General features: G+C 40.3%; 1 protein-coding gene across 1 annotated transcript; it reads left to right on the forward strand.

The window, feature by feature from the left end:
* The first annotated feature begins 9,464 nt into the window (after positions 1 to 9,464).
* LOC142176046 (uncharacterized) lies at positions 9,465 to 9,983 on the forward strand. The gene has a single exon (XM_075243088.1). The coding sequence runs from the start codon at positions 9,465 to 9,467 to the stop codon at positions 9,981 to 9,983; it is 519 nt and encodes a 172-aa protein (XP_075099189.1).
* Positions 9,984 to 21,135: the final 11,152 nt, after the last annotated feature.

The following is a 21,135-nucleotide window of genomic DNA, read 5'->3' on the forward strand; positions in this document are numbered from 1 at the left end:
CAGTTCCTGCACATTGCGTGCAGATTTCGGATGCCGATGTTGTTGTGCATTGCGGGAGCTGGATTTAAAGGAGTACCTGCGTCCTTGTTGCAACTGCCTCTTGTTCATGGTAGCCTTAGATTATCAAACTCTAGTTATGTACTTCTCAAATAAAAGATGTATACTTCATATCAGCTTTGTAAACTCTATTCTTAGAAGCGCATGACTTGTACTATCAGTCCTTGAGAAATGTATAAGATTCAAATAACTTCTTTATTTAATCATCTAATTAATATTATTTAACCTGAATAGTTATTAGTTGGCTTACCTAGTGGGTTGGGTTAGGTGCATCATGACTAGTGGATTTTGGGTCGTGAAATCACCCCCGTGGGTCCTTAGACAATTCGGGATGAACCAAGGTGTGCCTCTATGGACTAGGACGGCGTTGTACATAGATGAGTACAATGGCCAGATTCCAATTCCCAGGATAAGGAGACTGCAAGAAGAGTGGAAAGACCTGGTGACAATGCCTAAGGTTCAAAATTCATGGTGTACTCCCGAGTATTATGTTTGAATTAACGAAGAAGAAGAACTGGCACGCCCAAGCAGAGAGAGTAAAGCTTGATCAGAGTATACAGTAGTTGCCTTGCAGATTTATTATGAGATCCAGCTGCATTATCTTGTGACCACATCAATACATCGTCGGGTGGTCCCAGGATCCATTGACCACATGTTGCCACCGGCTGAAGATGACGATCGGGTAGTAGAGTGCATGCAGATAGAGTCAAGCAAAGATCCAGAAGAAGATTCAGATGAGGAGTGTGAATTCAATGATAGAGTTTGAGGAAAACCCGGAAGAGGATCTAGAAGAAGAGAAGGGCACAAGAAGCGACTCAGGGGATGGTTATTAGAGTTGGACGATTTTCCTCTCTTTTCCTACTGTGTACCTTTATCCCTAGTTTCCCTTCCAAAAGGGCGAATTGTCCGAGCCCATGCAACTCTATGATGTAATCCTTGTTCCCACTTGTATCAGTCCAAGTTATCAATGAAAAAAATTGCTTCGGATCTAAATGTGTCAAGTCTAAATGTATGTCAAATATCCGCGAACTAGGTCCCTGCAAATTCTAGGAGCGCGTTAGTTGTAATGCACGAATTATCTGCTCTGTATGATTTTCTGCTCGCATAAATGAAGAAACGAACTCTTGCTCCTTTTCTTTTCTTCTTGTTTTTATTTTTACTTTATTATTATCCCCAAAAAGAAAGAAAATTAGTTTGTGCCAACCAAAATTGGCAGAGCCACTATACAATCTAAGGTCAAAGAAAAAGATGTTAGCCACAGAAGACCCAACTGAACATGCTCTGGTCATAGCAGTACTAGGAATGATGAACACATGGCCAGGATGGCCCAAAAAATGGAGTCCTTAAGAGAGAAGGTGAAGCGTATTAGAGAACTGGCATCCCTGGCCGTGACAACACTTTCTCAACCACCCAAATTCCCGTCTTTGGATTCACTTCCAGATCATTTTCCTTTAACATAACGCCAAAACAACATTACTCCAACTTCAACCCCCACCACTTATATCATACCTCCAGTAACCCCCGCTAACCCACCAAATCTCCCTATTCACACTCCTTACATACAACAATACACTCAAACTTCATAGAACCCGTCTATTACCACTAATGCAACTACCTCTCCTCGTGACGGAGTCACTTTCACCACCAACCAGCACATACCTGTGGCATATGCTGTCACTCATGAGCGGTACGTCCCCCCTATATATGCCATTACTGAACCTACCTTTATAGCACCTGTCACGGTCAGGGTACCTTATGAGATTGACCCATAAGTTGAGATGGAGAGAGAAGCCAGGCGTAAGGAAGAAGAGTCAATGTTTGAGCAGTTGCATATGTTGAGAAGGAAAATGAAGAGTCTCCAAGTTGAACAAGGAAGTCAAAGTTTAGACTATGAGGACCTGTGTATTCACCCAGATGTGGATATGCTCGCAGGGTACAAACCCCTAAGTTTGATATCTTCGATGGAACGGGGAACCCTCACGCACATTTGAGGGCTTATTGCGATAAGTTGGTCGAAGTGGGAAGGAACGAGAAGCTAAGGATGAAATTATTTATAAGAAGTTTGATGGGAGAAGCACTCAACTGGTATACCTGACAGGACCCGCGAAATTGGAGAACTTGGCAAGATATGGCTGAGGACTTCATGAACCATTTTTGATTCAATATAGAGGTCACTCCTGATAGGTTCGCACTGGTGAACATGCAGAAAACCAAGAGGGAGGTCCTGTCGGAGGCTGCCAGGGCGCAACCACCGCTGGATGACAGTGAACTAACCAAGTATTTCATTAGAGCCCAGGAAGGAATATACTGAAAAGATGATGGGAATGATGGGTCAAAAGTTTTTCGAGCTAATTAAGATGGGAGATTTCTTAGAAGAGGGCATACAATCCAGTAAAGTGCAATTTATGGCAGCACTACAAGCAACCAGCAAGGCCATTCAGTCAGGGTCAATCCGTAGCGGAAAGAAGAAAAGAGGAGGTCTCAACAGTCGTCCCCTACTACCAAACTAACCCACTTCATGGAAGCACCTCTTATTCCCAAAACAACCACTCACCGCCACCCACTTACGCTCAAGTCTATAATACCCAGCCATACTACCACCCTCAACCACAATATAACTCTCCTCGAGCTCAATGATCATATGCTCCTGTCCAAACCACTACCCATCAGAACAACCTGTGTATGCACCACGCCCTTATCCCATCTTCGAATAGAGGGGTCCCATAACTTATATCCTGATTGCTGAGCCTCTGGCCCAATTGTTTAAAAGGTTGAGAAGAGCAGCATTGATACACCCAATCGAGGGAAGGGTTCCTTATCATTTCAATGTACATGAGAATGACACTGAAGACCGTTTCAAATTGAAAAATGAAATTGAAATCTGATCAAGAGTGGAGCCATCCAGTGCACTCCAGCGCCAACTAATGTGAATTGCAACCCACTGCCAAATTATCGAAACCAAGGGGCTAACATGATCACATTAGACGAAGAATATGAACTGAAGGGAACTATTGTCACTATAGGAAATGTAGAAGACATAATGATCCCTCCTCAAAAGGCTCTAATAATTATTGTACACCTAAGTCCTATAGTTAGGGGTGTTCATAGTTCGGTTTGGGTCGTTTTCCCATAAAAAGAAACCAAACCAATTTTATCGATTTTTTAAAGATTAAAATCAAACCAAACCAATTGAATCACTTTATTATGGATTCGATTTTTGTCGGTTTTTAATCAGTTTTTTGGTTTTTATCGATTTTTTAAAACCAAGCTCCCAGAAGCACCCTACAGACCTGCACTTCACTATACATCAAAACTTTACTGCACAAATACAATTGATATAGACTAACAAATCTGACATTTTAACTTGTTATAAATTGCTACAGAGAATCACAACAAATTTTAAAAAGTCATAATAGGATACTCTGCCTTTCATATGGTAAACTAAAACAACGACAACGATATTACATCCTAGCAACAAGGATATAGTTGAAGCTGGTTCCATCATCTGAGTTAATCAATTCTTAAAATAGTGTTGGAGTATTTTGAAAGAAAAAAAATTTATCATTAAGTAAATTATAGACATATACATATTCACAAAGAGTTAGACATATAAAATTACCTTTCTCAACTATTTCAAGCTTTTGAATTTCCTCCAGAATATCTTCAACAATGCATTTTTTAGGAGTTGACCTCAACCATTATTGAGTGAAAATTATAGCTTCTACCGTATTTGGGGAAGAAGAACCTCGATACCAATAAAAAAATTCGTCCACTGGTGCTGAAAGCCGATTCAGATGCAACAATAGAAATAGGAATTACAAGTACATCTCTTGCAATCCTAGAAACAATTGGATACCTCTTACTTGCATCTTTCCACCAAGCCAATATATATAAATTTTTGGTCAACTCCAAATCGTCCATCAAGTACCTGTCAAGATTATTCTTATTTCCATCATCATCTTCCTCTTTGCAAATATTTTTCCCATTGTGAGTGTCATATCTCACCATTCTCACTTTTACTCATCATTCTAAATGGATTTTTCAAATTCTCATCAGAAATTCCAGAAGAAGAATCTTCATGATAATTATACAAGCGAGATAAAGCATTCATCACCCTTGTTGACCTTAAATTTCACACCAAAGGACCATAATATTTGGCAAAGATAAAATTCACATATTTCATTTTATATCGGGGATCTAACACAACGGCAACAAATAATAACATGCTCATATTATCAAAGTCACCCCAATATTTTTCAAACTTGACTTTCATCTTATCAGCCATATCAATCAATATTGAATCATCACTATGAGAATTACTTATAATAAAATTAAGAATATTAAAAAGCTCGTGGCAGAAAGAATTTGAAGTAACATGCAGAGTTCACGAAAATTTCAGAGTAATTTGGTAGAAAATGTCAAAAAACTTTATAAAAGCTTTTACCTTTTTCCGATCATCCCCACTTGGATGCCCTCCTTTTCCAATCATTTTTGTAAAATGCTTTGGGTACTTATGGTCATCAACATACATTCTTGAAAAGGCCTTTTCAAACTTAATAGTTGCACTCAACATCATATATATCGAGTTCTACCTAGTTTCAACATCTAAACTCAAAAGACCATGGCTCTCTATCTTTACCTTTTCAACAAACGACTTAAAGGAAGAAAATCTTGCATGAGATGACTTGACATAATTTAAAACATTCCTGACCTGAGTAATGGATTCATTATGATCATTTAACCCTTTTTTTGCAATTATATTCAGAATGTGAGCATTATCTCACATGTAAAAAGTCATTTCTTAAGATGATTCCTTTCCAATCCTTAATTCTCCCCTTCAAGTGTCTAATCACAACATCATTCGCACTCATTATCTAGGGTCACGGTGAATGGTTTTTCAATCCCCCAATCTAACAGACAAGCCTCAATCCCCTTTGCAATCGTTTCACCATTATGATCTGGAACTTGAAAAAAGTTACTCCCTCTGTTTCATATTAAATGAGGTACTTTATTTTTTAGTCTGTTCCAAAATAAATGATACATTTCTAAATTTGGAAATAATTAAACTTTAAACTCTTTCATTTTACCCATTTATCCTTAATGAGAAGCTTTTATAGCCACACAAATGTCATGACCCTACAAACGTTTTACCCCTTAAGCTTTTAAGACCACAAGTTCCTAAAGTCTTCTTCTTTTTTCTTTAACTTCGTGCCGAGTCAAACTACCTCATTTAATATGAAACGGAGGGAGTAAGAATTTTCTTCTGCAAGTTCCAGTTATCATCAATCTAGTGAGCAGTTATAACCATATAAGTTAGGTTTTAGAGTGATGTCCATATATCACTAGTGAGACATATATGTTGGTTCTGGATAAAATTTCTAAGATTTTCTTTTTCTTTGTGATAGATTTTAAAACATTGCCAAGCAACAGTCAAACAAGACGGCAACTCAAAGTTTGGCAAAACAACTGACATCAAATTATTAAAACCTTCCCCATCAATGACTTTAAAAGGTTGTTCATCAATGATTACAAATTCAGCAATAGCTTTTCTCACTTCATTAACATTGTACATTATTTTTCCAGCTTAAAAGTATCATTAGTACCTCCTCGTCCCCCTCCTTTAATAGGAATAGGCTTAATTGTAGATTGTTTCCTATCGATAAATCTAAAAGGAATTGTTTTTACAAATACCAGTCAGATGGTTGCATAATGTAGTTGTCCTATTTCTCTTATTATTAGAACAATATCATTGACTATAAAATTGACATTTCGCCTTGCACTTCCATCTTTAACAATAAATTTGGTAAAGTGTTTCCAAATTTCATATGTTTCCTTTCCATTCCCGATACCAAAATTATTTTCAGAAGGAGTTGTTCTTTTATGCTTTTTAGGAGGTATGAGAATACTTGAATCGACAACAAGAATGTTGTTACCTTCTAGATGAGGAAGTTTTTGTGTAGTTGAAAGAACTTTCACCTCTACTTTTGAAGTCGTTGTTTCCATCTGTGAGAGAGACAAAATGTGTAACACTGGTTATAAAAAGCAAAATTCGAAAATGACAATACATAAAAAAAAATCATATAAATATTGAAGCTATGGAAGATACAACACCATATGAGATTATTACAGCCAGATGAACATTGAAATCTAAAAACAGAGGAGAAATAAATGATGGTAGAAGAAAATTCCACTTTAAAAGATAATAGAAAGAACAACAAAAATCAAAAATAAAATTAAGCTAAGGAAACAACCTGCTCGTTATTCATAGTTGCAGATTTGCAGTCATAATAATCGCCACTTGAGCTAGGGTTCACTGTTGCCTATGGAAATTTGAGAGAAAAAGGAGCTAGGGTTCACTGTTTTCTGTTGGTTTGTTTCTTTGGAATGAGCGTAAATTTAAGACACAATGGGAGTTGAGAGGGCTAGTGCTTTGTATTAGAATAGGGCTACCTTCTCTGCTAAAGTATTTGAAATTGTTAATGCCCAATCTATTCAATTAAAATACAAAGACCAGGAGTACACACACACACACATATATATATATTAAAATAATTATATATACTCAGTTTGGTTCAATTTTTTCGATTTTTTTCCAAGTAAGTGTACCAAGTAACACCACTAGCCAGGCATTGGCCGCGACAATGGGAAAAATGTTCGAAGCAAACATGATCACTTTCAGAAGAGACGAACTACCTATTGTAGGAACAAGTCACAATAAGGCTCTTCACATCACTGTCAAATGCAGGGACAAAGTGGTATGCCGGGTCCTGGTCGATGGAGGATCAGAAGTCAAAATCTGTCCACTCTTCACCCTGCGGGAGTTGGGAATTCATTTGAGGGAGGTCAAGGAAAGCCACATAAGGGTGAAAGCCTTTGTTGGTTCAAAAAAGGATATTATTGGGGAAATTTATCTAGCTTTACAAATTGGACCGGTCAATTTTCCGGTATTATTCCAAGTGATGGATATCTCCTCTTCATATAATTTGCTGTTGGGCAGGCCCTGGATACACATGGTAGGAGTTGTGCCATCTACTTTGAACCAATGCATAAAATTTGAGTGGGGATGCCAAGAGATCGTGGTCCACGACGAGTGGAGTCACTCCGTCTATTTGGGGTATGCTGTCCCGTTCATTGAGGGGCTAGACGGAGCTGTCTTCCACACTGTGGAAATAATGCAGACTACTGAGATGAATAAGACTAAACAAAACTTGGGAATAATCATCGTATAGCTCCAAGATGTCCATGAAAGAGATGATGAAATATGGATACAGGCCAGGAACAGGGTTTGGGAGCCAAGTCAGATGGAATCATAGAGATAATTGAACACAATGGGCATAAAGGAAAGGCTGGCATAGGATATCAGCCTCCAAAAGGGAAAGCTCGCATTGTTAGCTCCAGAAAAAAGGTTTTTGTGCCAGAACATGTTGCAAGCAGAGTTCAACACCCGAAGATGATATCATCGTCGGGATGGGAAAGTTGTTCGTGAATATGATTGAAGAATGTTATGAAGGAACTGACATCAAGACACTGACTATCCGGGATGCCAAACCATGGGAAGATCTGTAGAATTGGAACTGTAAAAGTTTTCTTTGAAAGAGCACGGTCAATTGAGGCTTGTACCGTGTCTGTACCTTTTTGTCATTTGCCTATTATGAACGCTTAAGACGTTCCCTTTTTGATGAAATAAAAAAAAACTTTTTCCTAAATATCGTGACTTTATTTTACTGCTTTATTTATACCTAGCTTTTCTTTTCAGTAATCAAACTGATAAAAAACCGGGTTCCACAATTATGACATATAACAAAACTGCTGAGTGCAATGACCCAAATTATGAGGAATATGACAAGAGTATGATGCTAGAAAATCTCCCGGGGGAGAGAATAGCTGGAGAGTTGGAAGAAACCCAATCTCGAAGAGTCGGAAGTGTTCAATTTTGAAAGCAAAGAAGATGTAAAAGAAACCAGAATCAGTATTCACCTAGAAGCCGAGCAACATGGAAAAATGATTGAGCTCCTCCAACAGTACGTCGACGTGTTCGGTCCTATGATGGCATGCCAGGATTAAGCACCGACATTGTCTTGCATCGACTATCAACTGACCCTACTAGACCACTGGTCAAGCAGAAACCCGGGAAGTTTAAACCTAATTTAAGTATAAGGATAAAGAAGAAGTGACCAAATAGATAGAGGAAAATGTAGAAAGGGTCACGAACTATCCAAGCTAGTTGGAAAACATCGTCCCAGTACCCAAAAAGGATGGAAAGATCAGAATATGTGTGGACAACTGGGATCTTAACAAAGCTAGCCCAAAAGACAATTTCCCCTACCAAATATCCACATCCTCATCGACAATTATGAAAGCATGAACAGTTGTGCAGAGAAGACAACTTTCACCACGCCTTAGGGAGTCTAATGTTATAAAGTTATGTCGTTCAGTCTCAAGAATGTCGGCGCCACCTACATAAGGGCCATGACAACCCTTTTTCACGACATGATTTATAAGGAGATTGAAGTGTATGTGGATGATGTCATCATAAAACCTCAAAAGTGTTCGGAGCACTTGGAAGACTTGAGAAAAATTTTCGAACGCCTGCGAAGGTACAATTTGAAGCTAAATCTAGCAAAGCGTGCATTCGGAGTCCCCGCTAGGAAATTATTAGGTTTCATCATAAGCAAGAAGGGGATAGAAATTGACCCATCAAATATCAATGCCATCCAGGAATTACCACCACCAAAGAGTAAGAAAGATGTCATGAATTTCCAAGGAAGATTGAATTACATTACTCGTTTCATACCCCAGTCCACAGTAATCTATAAACCTATTTTTAAGCTGCTAAAGAAGGATGCTGCCAAAAAATGGACGGAGGAGTGATAGAAAGCATTCGACAATATAAAAGAGTATCTTACAAACCTGCCAGTGTTGGTTCCCCCTGAACCAGGGAAACCATTGTTGCTCTATTTGTTAGTCTTGGACAACGCCGTCGGTTGTGTGTTAGGGTAGCATGACGAAACTGGGAGAGCAGGCCATCTACTACTTAAGCAAGAAGTTCATACCATGATAAGACAAGTATACATTGATAGAACGCACTTGTTGTGCTCTGACTTGGATTGTGAGAAGCTAAGGCATTACATGTCGGCATACACTATGCATATGATATCTCGGCTCGACCCGCTCAAGTATATTTTTCAGAAGCCAATGCCTACCGAAAAGCTAGCTTAATGGCAAATTCGTCTAAACGAATTTGACATTCTGTACATAACTCAGAAGTCTATCAAAGGGCAAGCTTTAGCCAACCACCTTGCCGAGAATCCATTGGTTGGGGATTACAAACTGCATACATGTATTTCCCCGATGAATAAGTGCTATTTTCCGGGGAGGATATTGCAAAATCATACCGTGAGTGGAGAATGTTTTTTGATGGAGCAACAACTTTCAAAGGAGTCAGAATTGGGGCAGTCCCTATTTCGGAATCTGGACAACACTACCCAGCATCATCAAAGATAAGATTCCCTTGCACCAATAATATGGCTGAATACGAGGCATGCATCCTTGGAATCGAAATGGCAGTCGACATAAACATCAAAGAACTGTTATTCATAGGAGATTTTGATTTGTTCATACATCAAGTCCAAGGAGTATGGTCCACTAAGAATGTCAAGATATTATTGTATCTGCACAGCGTGAAGGAGTTGTGTAAGAAGTTCACGAAGATTGAGTTCAGGCACGTCCCCAAAATTCAGAACGAATTCACCGACGCCCTTGCAACCTTATCATCTATGATTCAACATCCAGACAAGAACTATATCGACCCTATTGAGATAATAATCAAGGATCAACATTCCTATTTCTTCCATGTGAATGAAGAAACAGATGGTAAACCTTGGTATCATGACATCAAGAAGTTCCTTGCGACACATAGAGAATGATGCTAATGGTCAAAAGCGAGCCCTCAGGAGGTTAGCAAACGACTTTTCCTCAACGGAGAAGTCTTTTACAGGAGGACCCCAGATTTAGGTTTGCTGAAATATGTAGATGCTGCATAAGCAACCAGACTATTGGAAGAAATACATTCAGGGACGTGCGGACCCCATATGAATAGGTTCACATTAGCCATGAAAATTTTGAGAGCTGGACACATTTGGATGACTATCGAAAGCCACAGTATCCGCTACATGCAAAAGCGTCACTAGTGTCAGATTCACAAAGATTTCATCCGGGTTCCACCAAATAAGTTAAATGTAATGGGTTCGCCCTGGCTGTTTGTCGCCTGGGGCATGGACGTGATAGGACCCATAGAGCCTACGACATCAAATGGACATTGTTTCATTTTGGTAGCTATCGACTATTTAACCAAATGGATCAAGACATCTACTTACAAGCCCGTCACAAAGAAGGTAGTGTCACACCTTCTTTTTGCGCGTCCGCCCCGAAGGGTAAGATGCGCGAGGGGAGTTTTTCCAATTTAAGTGACAATATTCGAAATGGAATTATTTATTTTAATTCAGAGTCGCCACTTGGGAAAGGTTTGGCTTTTGGTGTCCCAAGTCACCGGTTTATCTTGAATCCCAAATCGAGGAAATTTTCGACTTTTCCAACTAAAGTCTGCGAACCAGAAATTCTAAGTAAGGAATTCTGTTGACCCGAGGGAAGGTGTTAGGCACCCTCGAATCCCGTGGTTCTAGCACGGTCGCTTAAATTGTTATAACGGCTAAATATCTGATTTAAATACATGTTGTGACTTATGTGCTTTTATTAAGTTTTAAAACCGCTTTTATTATTATCATTTGTTTTTATAGAATTGCAACGTCGTGAAAATGCATCTCGAACCACGTCGCAATCAATGCACCCGTGGTTGTCAACACATCTTGACTCCGTTGAGATTTGGATTTGGGTCACATCAATGTGCACCCGAGTTTAAGAATATAATTTGATTAAGTCGCGCCTAAGAGCCTAACGCGTTATTATTTTTGGAAAAGGCAGGAAAATTCACTAGACAGCCCATCCCAAATTCTAAGTATTTATTATGATTGATTATTGAGGGCCCCGCAATGTGTATCTTTATTTGACGAGGCTCGTCTCATTATTTTTAAAGGATATCCTAAAGTGACTACATTTCTATTATGTTTGTCTCTAAAAAATAAAAGAAAGAAGATACCAAATTTGCTTGTTTAAACGACTGCATACTAAATCTCTACTATGTTCGCCGAATCCGAATTTTGTTTAATTACCTGATTGGTTGTTTATGAGGTGAGAGTTATCTCATGCCTTGTCTTCAACGAGTGAATACGCTTGTTAATTTGCTAAGGGAGATTGCAAGCAAACTAATAACATATACTAAACTTACATTAAACGACCTTCAAGTTTGAATTTAAAACTAGCTTGTTTGGGCTTGATTAATGAAGTCGGCTATTTATCAGAAAAGCTGCCACTAATTGAATTCAAAACTGCCTAATGAAATTTGTGTGTAATGGAGTTAAATTGAACAGTTTGAAACCAATGTTACATCTGTCCAGGTTAATAGCAATCCATTTTATACATGTAAGATATAATTGAGAATGACTTATGTGCGTATACCGGTTACTCATGCATTCCACGAATTGCGTAATCACATCACACATATAATTAAAACAAGGTAAACCATTGTAAGTTAAGACAGTTAAAGAGACCCAGTTTTCAATTGAATACAAAACTACCTGCTGTATCTTCCTATGGAGTTTGCAATCTAAAGATTTGCACGAATTTACTAACACTTTATAAGACTATAGGTGCAATTCTAAAGGACTGAAAATTCTTTGCGTCTTCATTTCAACTCATTGCTATTGTTACATCAAATATGAGATTCAAAAGGTGTACCTGGATGCTAAAATGCAAAGAGGAAAATGGAAGCAACAGGTCAGCGACAAACTCAAAGGGACAGTAGTGATCACAAGTAAACAGTGACAAGCAGCAGCAGTAGCAACAAATAACAGCAAAACAATTGGAGTAGAATCAAGATCCCAACTAGACCAAATCCCAGAGCAAACCAATAAACAACAAGTAAATTCAGTTGGGATTTGGAAGAAATCAATATTGAACAAACAGGTCAAGACTAGTGAAATCAAGACAACAATGGAAAATGCAGTTCCTAATTTTGTTTGTCTGTGTTTTCTGTTTCTTGCCCTCTCTCTATCCTGTATATATCCTCTCTCAATATGTATCTGTATGTATCTAACAATCAATCCCCTTCTGTCTATATGCCTTTTTCTCTCTTTTCTGAATTTATCTCTCTCTGTATCTATGTTTTCTAAAATCCAGTCTCCAAAATCTGAATCAGTTCCCCCCTGAACTAATGGAAGTTCTCCTCCCTTTATAGCCTAACATCAGCCCCTTTTAGTCTGTTAAACACATCAGAACCCCCTCCTTTCTTGCTGTTTTTCCACTCAATATTTTACAATATGAAATCCTCCCATGAGATTCCCTGACAACCCTTTTAATCAGCTTATTAAACTAAAAGCAGACATGGGCAGCAAGAATATAATCTGACAGCATATGCTGTCACACTATTTTAATCTTAAAAAAAGGGCCTTTATGCACATGTTGTGCACAAGTGCATATGCCACCAATTCAGACCAAAGTTTGAACTGCAACTATAAACAACATCCTCAAAGGTTTCTGAATTGAACAACTGACAAACAATTACACTCAGTTCCTAATTGGATTCAAACACACTTCAACAGAAAATCCACAATATGAATCAGATTGATATCCTTCAAAAGCCAAACTAATTGGCGACGTATATCGACTCGACTATACTAATCGTAATATATACAATTGAAACCAATGATTGGAATCGAGCAGTATCGAACAAGGGGTTCAGATTGTACTGTCAATACAGAAATGGCCCTGGGAACTAATTAAACGAACCATTTCAAATTCGTTTGATTGTACAGCTTACACATACACACATTATCAGTAAATGAAAGAAAGACTCGATCAAACAGAGGGGTCCAGGCAAGGTGGACAACAACAGTTGATAAAAATTCAAAGACACAAATTAAACAAAACATTTGGCCATACGAACAGACCTTTAAACAACACATGTACTGAATAAAGAAAAAGAAAAACACACTTACCTTAAAGCCCCTGAAAAATCAGAAAGCCTTAGCTCGGATTTGATGAGAACACTTCGATTAAGGTCCATTAGACCCTAATCAACTTGGCTCAAACGGACACGGAGCAGGCTCGGGGTTTCTAGGGTTCCTAGATGGCAGATTTAGGATTTGGGTTTCCACGGTTAGATTCAGACCAAACCAAGAATGGTTTGGTCACGAGGGAGGTCCGGGGACTGTCTGGTGTGAAGCTGGGGTAAATCGGTGTAAGTCGAGGTCCAACTCGAATCTTCAAATGAAGATTCGAGAAGGTGGGAGGGGATTCGAGCTAAGTGGTTGGTGGATTTGGGTTCAGGATGGTGAGGTGCATCTATGGTGTTAAGGTGGGGGTGACCGGCGTCCATGCCGCCGGGATTAATGGTGAAGGGAAAGGGGGCGGCTAGGGTTCCGGGGTTTGGGTCTGTTGGAAAAGATGAGGATGATGGAGGGGTATTTGGATAGGGGGTGGGGTATGAGTGGAAAGCTTATATATAGGGTGGATGGCTTGATCTCAGCCGTTAGATCAATCGAGATAAATGGCCTGGATCTGGAAGTTTAAATGAAACGGTGTCGTTTAGCTTACTAAGGGTCACGGTTGGTTCGGGTAGAATGGGTCGGATCTGTTCGTGGGTACGGGGTATGTGATTTTGGCCGTTGATCATTCTGAGATCAACGGCCCAGATCAAGCACGACCCAAATGACGTCGTTTGGGATATTCCTGGGGCCGAACTGGACTGGACCGAATAATTTAGTTTGGGCTTGTCTTATTGGACTAGCCCAATCCGAAATCCCTTTTCCTCTTTAAACCCTTAATTAAATTAAACAACACTAATAAAAACATTAAACAAACAATTAATCACACAATTAAAAAATAACATCACTTTATATTTTTACACACGACACATATATTTTGTTTTGATAAAAATACAAAAGGGGAAGATCACAAATAAATACCGAAAATGCAGCAAGACCAAACTACTATTATTTTGTTTCTTGTGGAGTGATTGTCACAAAAATAAAAATCACGTGCTCACAGCTGCCCCTCTTTGTTCGGAAACACGAAGAGTTTTCGTGCAAAGATAAAGTGAGCGGATATGAGCGATTTTTGCCTATTGGACTACTCCGTGTGAAGCACATTTTTTTTGAAAAATCTGACCGAATCTTTGCTTCAAAGATTTCCTACATATCCTGGGCTAAACAGGAACTACCATGGGACTGCAATGCTTGCTGTTACTGCTGTCGCTGTTGTCACTGTTGCTTTACTGACCGCCTTATTACAACCAAAGAAAAAATTGAAACTGAACTAAATACTGATGCTTGTCACTTGCTAGTTACAAGATTCCTATCTATGATTCTTTTGCAACTTGATCTCGGGTCTTAGCTGATTTTGGTTGTAGCCTTCGATCCGAATCTTGATGCTTGCAAGTTGTATGTGCCTGTTTATCTTTTGCGACGCCGAGTGAGACGAGAGAGGTAGAACTCGGGGCCTTGATCGAAACTTGGAGCGATCCGCCCTTCGTTTTTCAAGCATCTCGGAGCATCTTCTCTTTTTTTTATTCTGGGTTGAGGCTCATCTCGTGGGTCGTTTCGATCCATGCACCTCGAGGTCAGACCTGCGGGGAAAAACAAACGAACGAAATTTTCTGCCCCAGTTTCACTAGGAAGATTTCGTGAGTTATTTGCCAGGAAGTTTTGTAGAATTGATGAAGGAATTGGAAGATTTCAGTCTACAAAATGTCAACTCCGGGATTGGATCACTAATATTACCACAAGGTAAGAACGCTCAGTTTAGGGTTGAAGCCCTAATGCTGGTGGAATGGAAATAATTCAGTTCAGGGTTGGAGCCCTAATGCTGACTAACTGGGGTGGAGTTCAGTTTAGAGTTGAAACCATAATGCCGACCAACTGGGGAAAAGTTCAGCTTAGGGTTGGGGCCCTAATCTGACTAAGGGAAAAAGTTCGGTTTAGGGTTTAAAACCCTAATCCTGATTAAAGGGAAAAAGTTCAGTTTAGGGTTTAAAACCCTAATGCTGACTAAGGGAAAAAAGTTCAGTTTAGGGTTTAAAACCCTAATGCTGACTAAAGGAAAAGAGTTCAGTTTAGGGTTTAAAACCCTAATGCTGGCTGAAGGAAAGAGTTCAGTTTAGGGTTTAAAACCCTAATGCTGACTGAAGGAAAGAGTTCAGTTTAGGGTTTAAAACCCTAATGCTGACTGAAGGAAAGAGTTCAGTTTAGGGTTTAAAACCCTAATGCTGACTGAAGGAAAGAGTTCAGTTTAGGGTTTAAAACCCTAATGCTGACTAAAGGAAAGAGTTCAGTTTAGGGTTTGAAACCCTAATGCTGACTGAAGGAAAGAGTTCAGTTTAGGGTTTAAAACCCTAATGCTGACTGAAGGAAAAAGTTCAGTTTAGGGTTTAAAACCCTAATGCTGACTAAAGAAAAAAGTTCAGTTTAGGGTTTAAAACCCTAATGCTGACTAAAGGGAAAGTTCAGTTTAGGGTTTAAAACCCTAATGCTGACTAAATGGAAAAATCGAGGATACTAACCGACACCTCCCTTTTTTTGAATTTTTCTTGTTTTAGTAAAAGGTGAAAGAGAATTTCGTGGAAACTTACCTTTCGAGTGGATTCCTTACTGCCGAACTGTTTCTGTACTCATGTACCTTCTTCTTTGGGTGACACCTGCTTCTTGCATGGTTGTCTTGGATTATACATGTTTCAACTTCTCAAACAAAGAACAATTGTTAGTTCGGAAATGGCGGTTGGTTCGGTGACCTTGATTGTTCCAGTTGCTTTGTTGCGTCCTTATTTCTGTTGAGAAGTCCTGCCATTGATTGGATTCAAATGGCGAAACCCTTTTGGACTGCTCAGGCTTGTATTTCCAAATTCTGTGATGATTTGCCTTGTAAGGCTCCTTTTTTTTTGTGTCCCGTTTTGCTTGGGGATTCTCAACGGGGATTTTATTGGGGATACTCTGTGGGGATTTGTACAAGGCGATCTTGCCGGGGATTTGTTGCAAAGCGGACTTGCCGGGATTTGTTGGGAAAGCTCGCTGGGGAATTTTTACAAAGGGAGGCTCTGTGGGGATTTGTACAAAGGGAAGTTCTATGGGGATTTGTACAAGGGAAGTTCTGTGGGGATTTGTACAAGGCGGACTTGCTGGGGAAATTTCTCTCTTTTTTTTTTAAATGTAGTCAAACATCATGATTCATCAGGTTTGGACAAACGTGCCAACGAAACAGGGCATTTCCCTTGCAAAACGGAATTCCGTGAAACCAAACCTGCCACCTGTCCTTTCCGGTATATCTGGAACTTAGGGTTAAAAACGAAAGGGATTCGAAGAAAAACAAAGAAAGGAGAAAGTAAACTTCAGAAAAGAAGTGCCCCTTTCGGGACGAAAAAGACTTATCTGAGGAAGACAATGCTGACTTTAAATGGACATGACATGCTCTTTGGACTGGACGCCTGACCTTCAATGAACTTGCATTTTCTCCCGAACCAAAATGGGTCTGTGTTTCAAAACTGGTGGAACTTTGCCGAGACCTCCTTGGGTAGAGTCGTTCTTTCGGCCAACAGCGCCCTTTGCGGGTTTTCGCTAGCTGACCTCTCTCATTTCCCTCCTTGCTGTCGCTTGATAACACTCTTTACGAGTTTTTACTACACAAGCTCTCTCATTTCGGTTTCTCTACTCCCGTCGCCTCGCGGTGCTCGGAGGTTTTCACCGACGAGACTCTCTCATTTTATTTTTCTCAATTTACAGTGTATCGGTCTCCATTCGTGACGCCTTTTGGCTTCCCGTTACCTTTGGTGATTGATCTGAAAGGCTTGTGCTTGGCAAAGAAAGGTAGATGATACTACGACTTCTAAACCGCTTGACGTGCCCCGGTTCAATTTCAGGGTAAATGGGATTTTATTGTTGGTGTGACTGAACCTCAGGGAGAGGCTGCCTACGTATCTTTTCGGAATCAAGTCAGACGTAGTTCAAGCCTCGATCAATGTTTTGTTTTGTTTGTTTTTGTTTGTTTTTTTCTTTTTCTCTCTTTTTTTTTATTTTTTTTTATTTTTTTTGTAACCGGCTCAAAGGCTAGTAGAGAGAGTTGATAGTGGGAATAAAACCTTCAGCATTTGAAATGTGTCAGGACCGCTGGGGCGTCACTCAGACATAGTATCTTTTGACTGCGTCCGCATTCACTGCTGTTTCAGGATTATTTCCTTCAATGTCACCTAGGTACAATGCTCCTCTCGGCAATATCTTCCTGATGATGTATGGGCCTTTCCAGTTTGGGGCAAATTTCCCTTTTGCTTCCTGGTGATGTGGCAGAATGTGCCTCAGTACCAGTTGACCTACTTCGAAATTCCTGGGTCGGACTTTCTTGTTGTAAGCGCGGGCCATTCTTCGTTGGTACAACTGTGACAAACCGCGGCCATTCGTTTCTCATCAATCAAAGTCAACTGCTCCAATCGAGTCTTAACCCATTCGCTGTCCTCGATTTCTGCTTCAACAATGGTTCGAAGCGAAGGGATTTCTACTTCCGCTGGTATCACAGCCTCGGTCCCATAAACCAAAAGATAAGGAGTTGTGCTCCTACTGACGTGCGTACCGTAGTGCGATACCCCAACAATGCAAATGGTAACTGCTCATGCCACTTTCGGGAACTCTGGATCGTTTTCCTCAAAATCTTCTTGATGTTTTTGTTTGCCGCTTCTACAGCGCCATTGGCCTTTGGCCGATAAGGAGTAGAATTCCTATGCGTTATTTTGAATTGCTCGCATACATCTCCCATCAAGTGACTATTCAGGTTTGCTGCGTTATCTGTGATGATAGTTGCAGGAATACCGAAACGACAAATAAGATTTGAATGTACGAAATCCACTACAGCTTTTTTGGTGACCGACTTGAGAGTGACAGCCTCTACCTATTTTGTGAAGTAGTCAATGGCAACCAGTATAAATCTATGTCCATTTGAGGCCTTCGGCTCGATCGGACCAATGACGTCCATGCCCCAAGCAACAAACGGCCAAGGTGCAGACATGGGATGCAATTCCGTGGGAGGTGCATGAATCAAATCACCGTGCACCTGACACTGATGACACTTCCGAACAAAGCCGAAGCAGTCCTTTTCCATGGTCATCCAGTAATAACCTGCTCGAAGGATTTTCTTTGCCAAGACATACCCGTTCATGTGAGGTCCGCACACCTGCGTGTACTTCGTGCATGATCTTTCTTGCCTCCTTGGCGTCGACACATCTTAGTAGGTTGAGGTCCGGGGTCCTCTTGTACAACAATTCACCGCTCAGAAAGAAACCACTTGCATGCCGCCTAATGGTTCTCTTTTGATCTCCAGTAGCATGCTCGGGGTATTCTTGTGTCTTCAAGAACCTCTTGATATCATGGTACCATGGCTGTATACTTGATCCTGCCTCGATTACGTTACAGTAACCGTGTCTTTCCCTGATTTGGATTTCCAAAGGATCGACGTGGGCGTTGCCCGGGTAGGGTAGCATTGAAGCCAGAGTAGCAAGCGCATCCGCTAGTTCATTGTGACACCTCGGGACATACCTGAACTCTATTGATTTAAAACGCTTGCTGAGGTCCTCCACGTGCTGTCGGTAAGGATTAAGCTTGACATCCCGAGTTTCCCATTCACCTTGGGCTTGCCGGATAATCAGGTCAGAATCTCCCATGATCAGTAAGTCTTCGACATCCTGATCGATCGCCATATGCATGCCCATGATGCAGGCTTCATACTCAGCTGTATTGTTTGTGCAAAAGAAACGCAGTCTAGCTGTGGCTGGATAATGCTGACCTTAGGGCGAGATCAAAATTGCCCCAATCCCTACACCTTTGGCGTTTACGGCTCCATCAAAGAACATCTTCCAAACATGAGCGTTCTCCGAGACCACTTCTACAGTGTTTACTTCTTCATCCGGAAAGTAGGTACTCAATGGCTGGTATTCCTCATCGACTAGATTTTTGGCCAAATGATCTGCTAGCGCCTAGGCTTTCATTGCTGTGCGAGTGACATAGACTATGTCGAATTCAGTAAGCAAGATTTTCCACTTGGCCAGTCTTCCAGTAGGCATTGGTTTCTGAAATATATACTTCAAAGGATCCAACCTGTTTATGAGGAAAGTAGTGTGGGCTTGGAGATAATGTCTCAGTTTCTGAGCCACCCACGTTAAAGCGTAACACGTTCTTTCCAATAGAGTATACTTGGCCTCGTAGCCGATGAACTTCTTGCTCAAGTAGTAGATTGCTTGCTCCTTCTTTCCGGTTATGTCATGTTGCCCAAGGACGCAACCGAAAGAGTTTTCCAAGACTGTCAGATACAAGAACAGTGGTCTCCCTGGCTCTGGCGGGACCAAAACTGGGGGGTTTGAAAGATATTCTTTGACTTTGTCAAAAGCTTCCTGACATTCAACCGTCCATTTGATCGCCGCATCTTTCCTCAATAGCTTAAATATGGGCTCACACGTGCTTGTCAGCTGGGCAATAAATCGCCTGATATAGTTTAATCTGCCCAACAAACTCATCACGTCTTTCTTCGTTCTTGGGGGAGGTAGATCCCTGATAGATTTTATCTTTGTTGGATATAATTCGATACCTCTCCTGCTCACTATGAAGCCCAAAAGCTTGCCCGATGGAACTCCGAAAGCACATTTGGCTAGGTTCAACTTCAAGTCATACTTCCTCAGTTTCTCAAATAACTTTCTCAAGTCTTGGATGTGATTATCCTGCGTCCTGGACTTGACTATCACGTCGTCCACGTACACCTCTATTTCTTGATGCATCATGTCATGAAAAATGGCAGTCATGGCCCTCATGTAAGTAGCCCCAACATTCTTCAGACCAAATGGCATGACCCAATAATAGTAGGTGCCCCAAGGCGTGGTGAAGGTAGTTTTCTCGGCGTCTTCTTCATCCATCAATACCTGATGATACCCAGCGTAATAATCTACGAAAGACTGTATTTCGTGTTTGGCGCAATTATCAACAAGGATGTGGATATTGGGCAGTGGGAAATTATCTTTGGGACTTGCTCTATTCAAATCTCGATAATCTACACATACCCGAGTCTTCCCGTCTTTTTTCGGTACTGGAACCACATTTGCCAACCATGTTGTATACTGGACTACCCGAATCACTCCCGTTTTTAGTTGTTTGGTGATCTCCTCTTTAATCTTGTCACTGACCTCAGTTTTGAACTTTCGTTGCTTTTGTTGAATTGGAGGACAATCAGGGTGAATTGGCAATTTATGAACCACTAGATCGACACCTAGTCCCGGCATGTCATCGTATGACCAAGCAAACACATTTTTAAATTCAAAAAGAAGTTGAATTATCACGTCCCGCATTTTCTTGTCCGTGTGAATGCTTATTTTGGTCTCCCGGATTTTTTCAGGAGTTCCTAAATTAACCGGTTCAGTGTCATTCAGATTTGGCTTAGGTTTGTTCTCGAAATGTTCCAACTCTCGGTTTATTTCCCTAAAAGCCTCTTCTTCATCATATTCTGGTTCTGGGTTCATTATTTCACAATTAAATAGCTCATTGTGATCTAGGCGTGAAGTCCGCAAGCATGTCATATTTAAAGCCGCATTATTATAACTGAAAGAAAAAGATAAAGGAAAAAATAACAAAATCAGAACAAAGGAAAATGGAGAAACAACGATGATTTTTTTTTTCATTTTTCTTCTTGAAATTTGGAAGACAACAATGTTTACAAACTCAGGAATTCGAAACAACAATTAAAAGAAGAAAACATCCAAGTTATATCCTGGAGATAACTTGGGATGCAGGAAAGGTGGCAGGACATGTCTACCCGGACTTCCGCCTAGTCGGGAATGGCATGGCCTCCCAGTTTCGGAGTTTGGCGTTTTGCCCCATATATAGTATTTCGGCGGCGCTGGTGCATTCTCCCGGTTGAACTATATGAGCCTCGTAGAGCATTTCT

The sequence above is a fragment of the Nicotiana tabacum genome, chromosome 22 (assembly GCF_000715075.1).
Source record: "Nicotiana tabacum cultivar K326 chromosome 22, ASM71507v2, whole genome shotgun sequence".
Lineage (NCBI taxonomy): Eukaryota > Viridiplantae > Streptophyta > Magnoliopsida > Solanales > Solanaceae > Nicotiana > Nicotiana tabacum.

Coding starts and splice junctions, on each gene's coding strand:
- LOC142176046 (XM_075243088.1), top strand. CDS start 9,465: ATGTTTTTTGATGGAGCAACAACTTTCAAAGGAGTCAGAATTGGGGCA.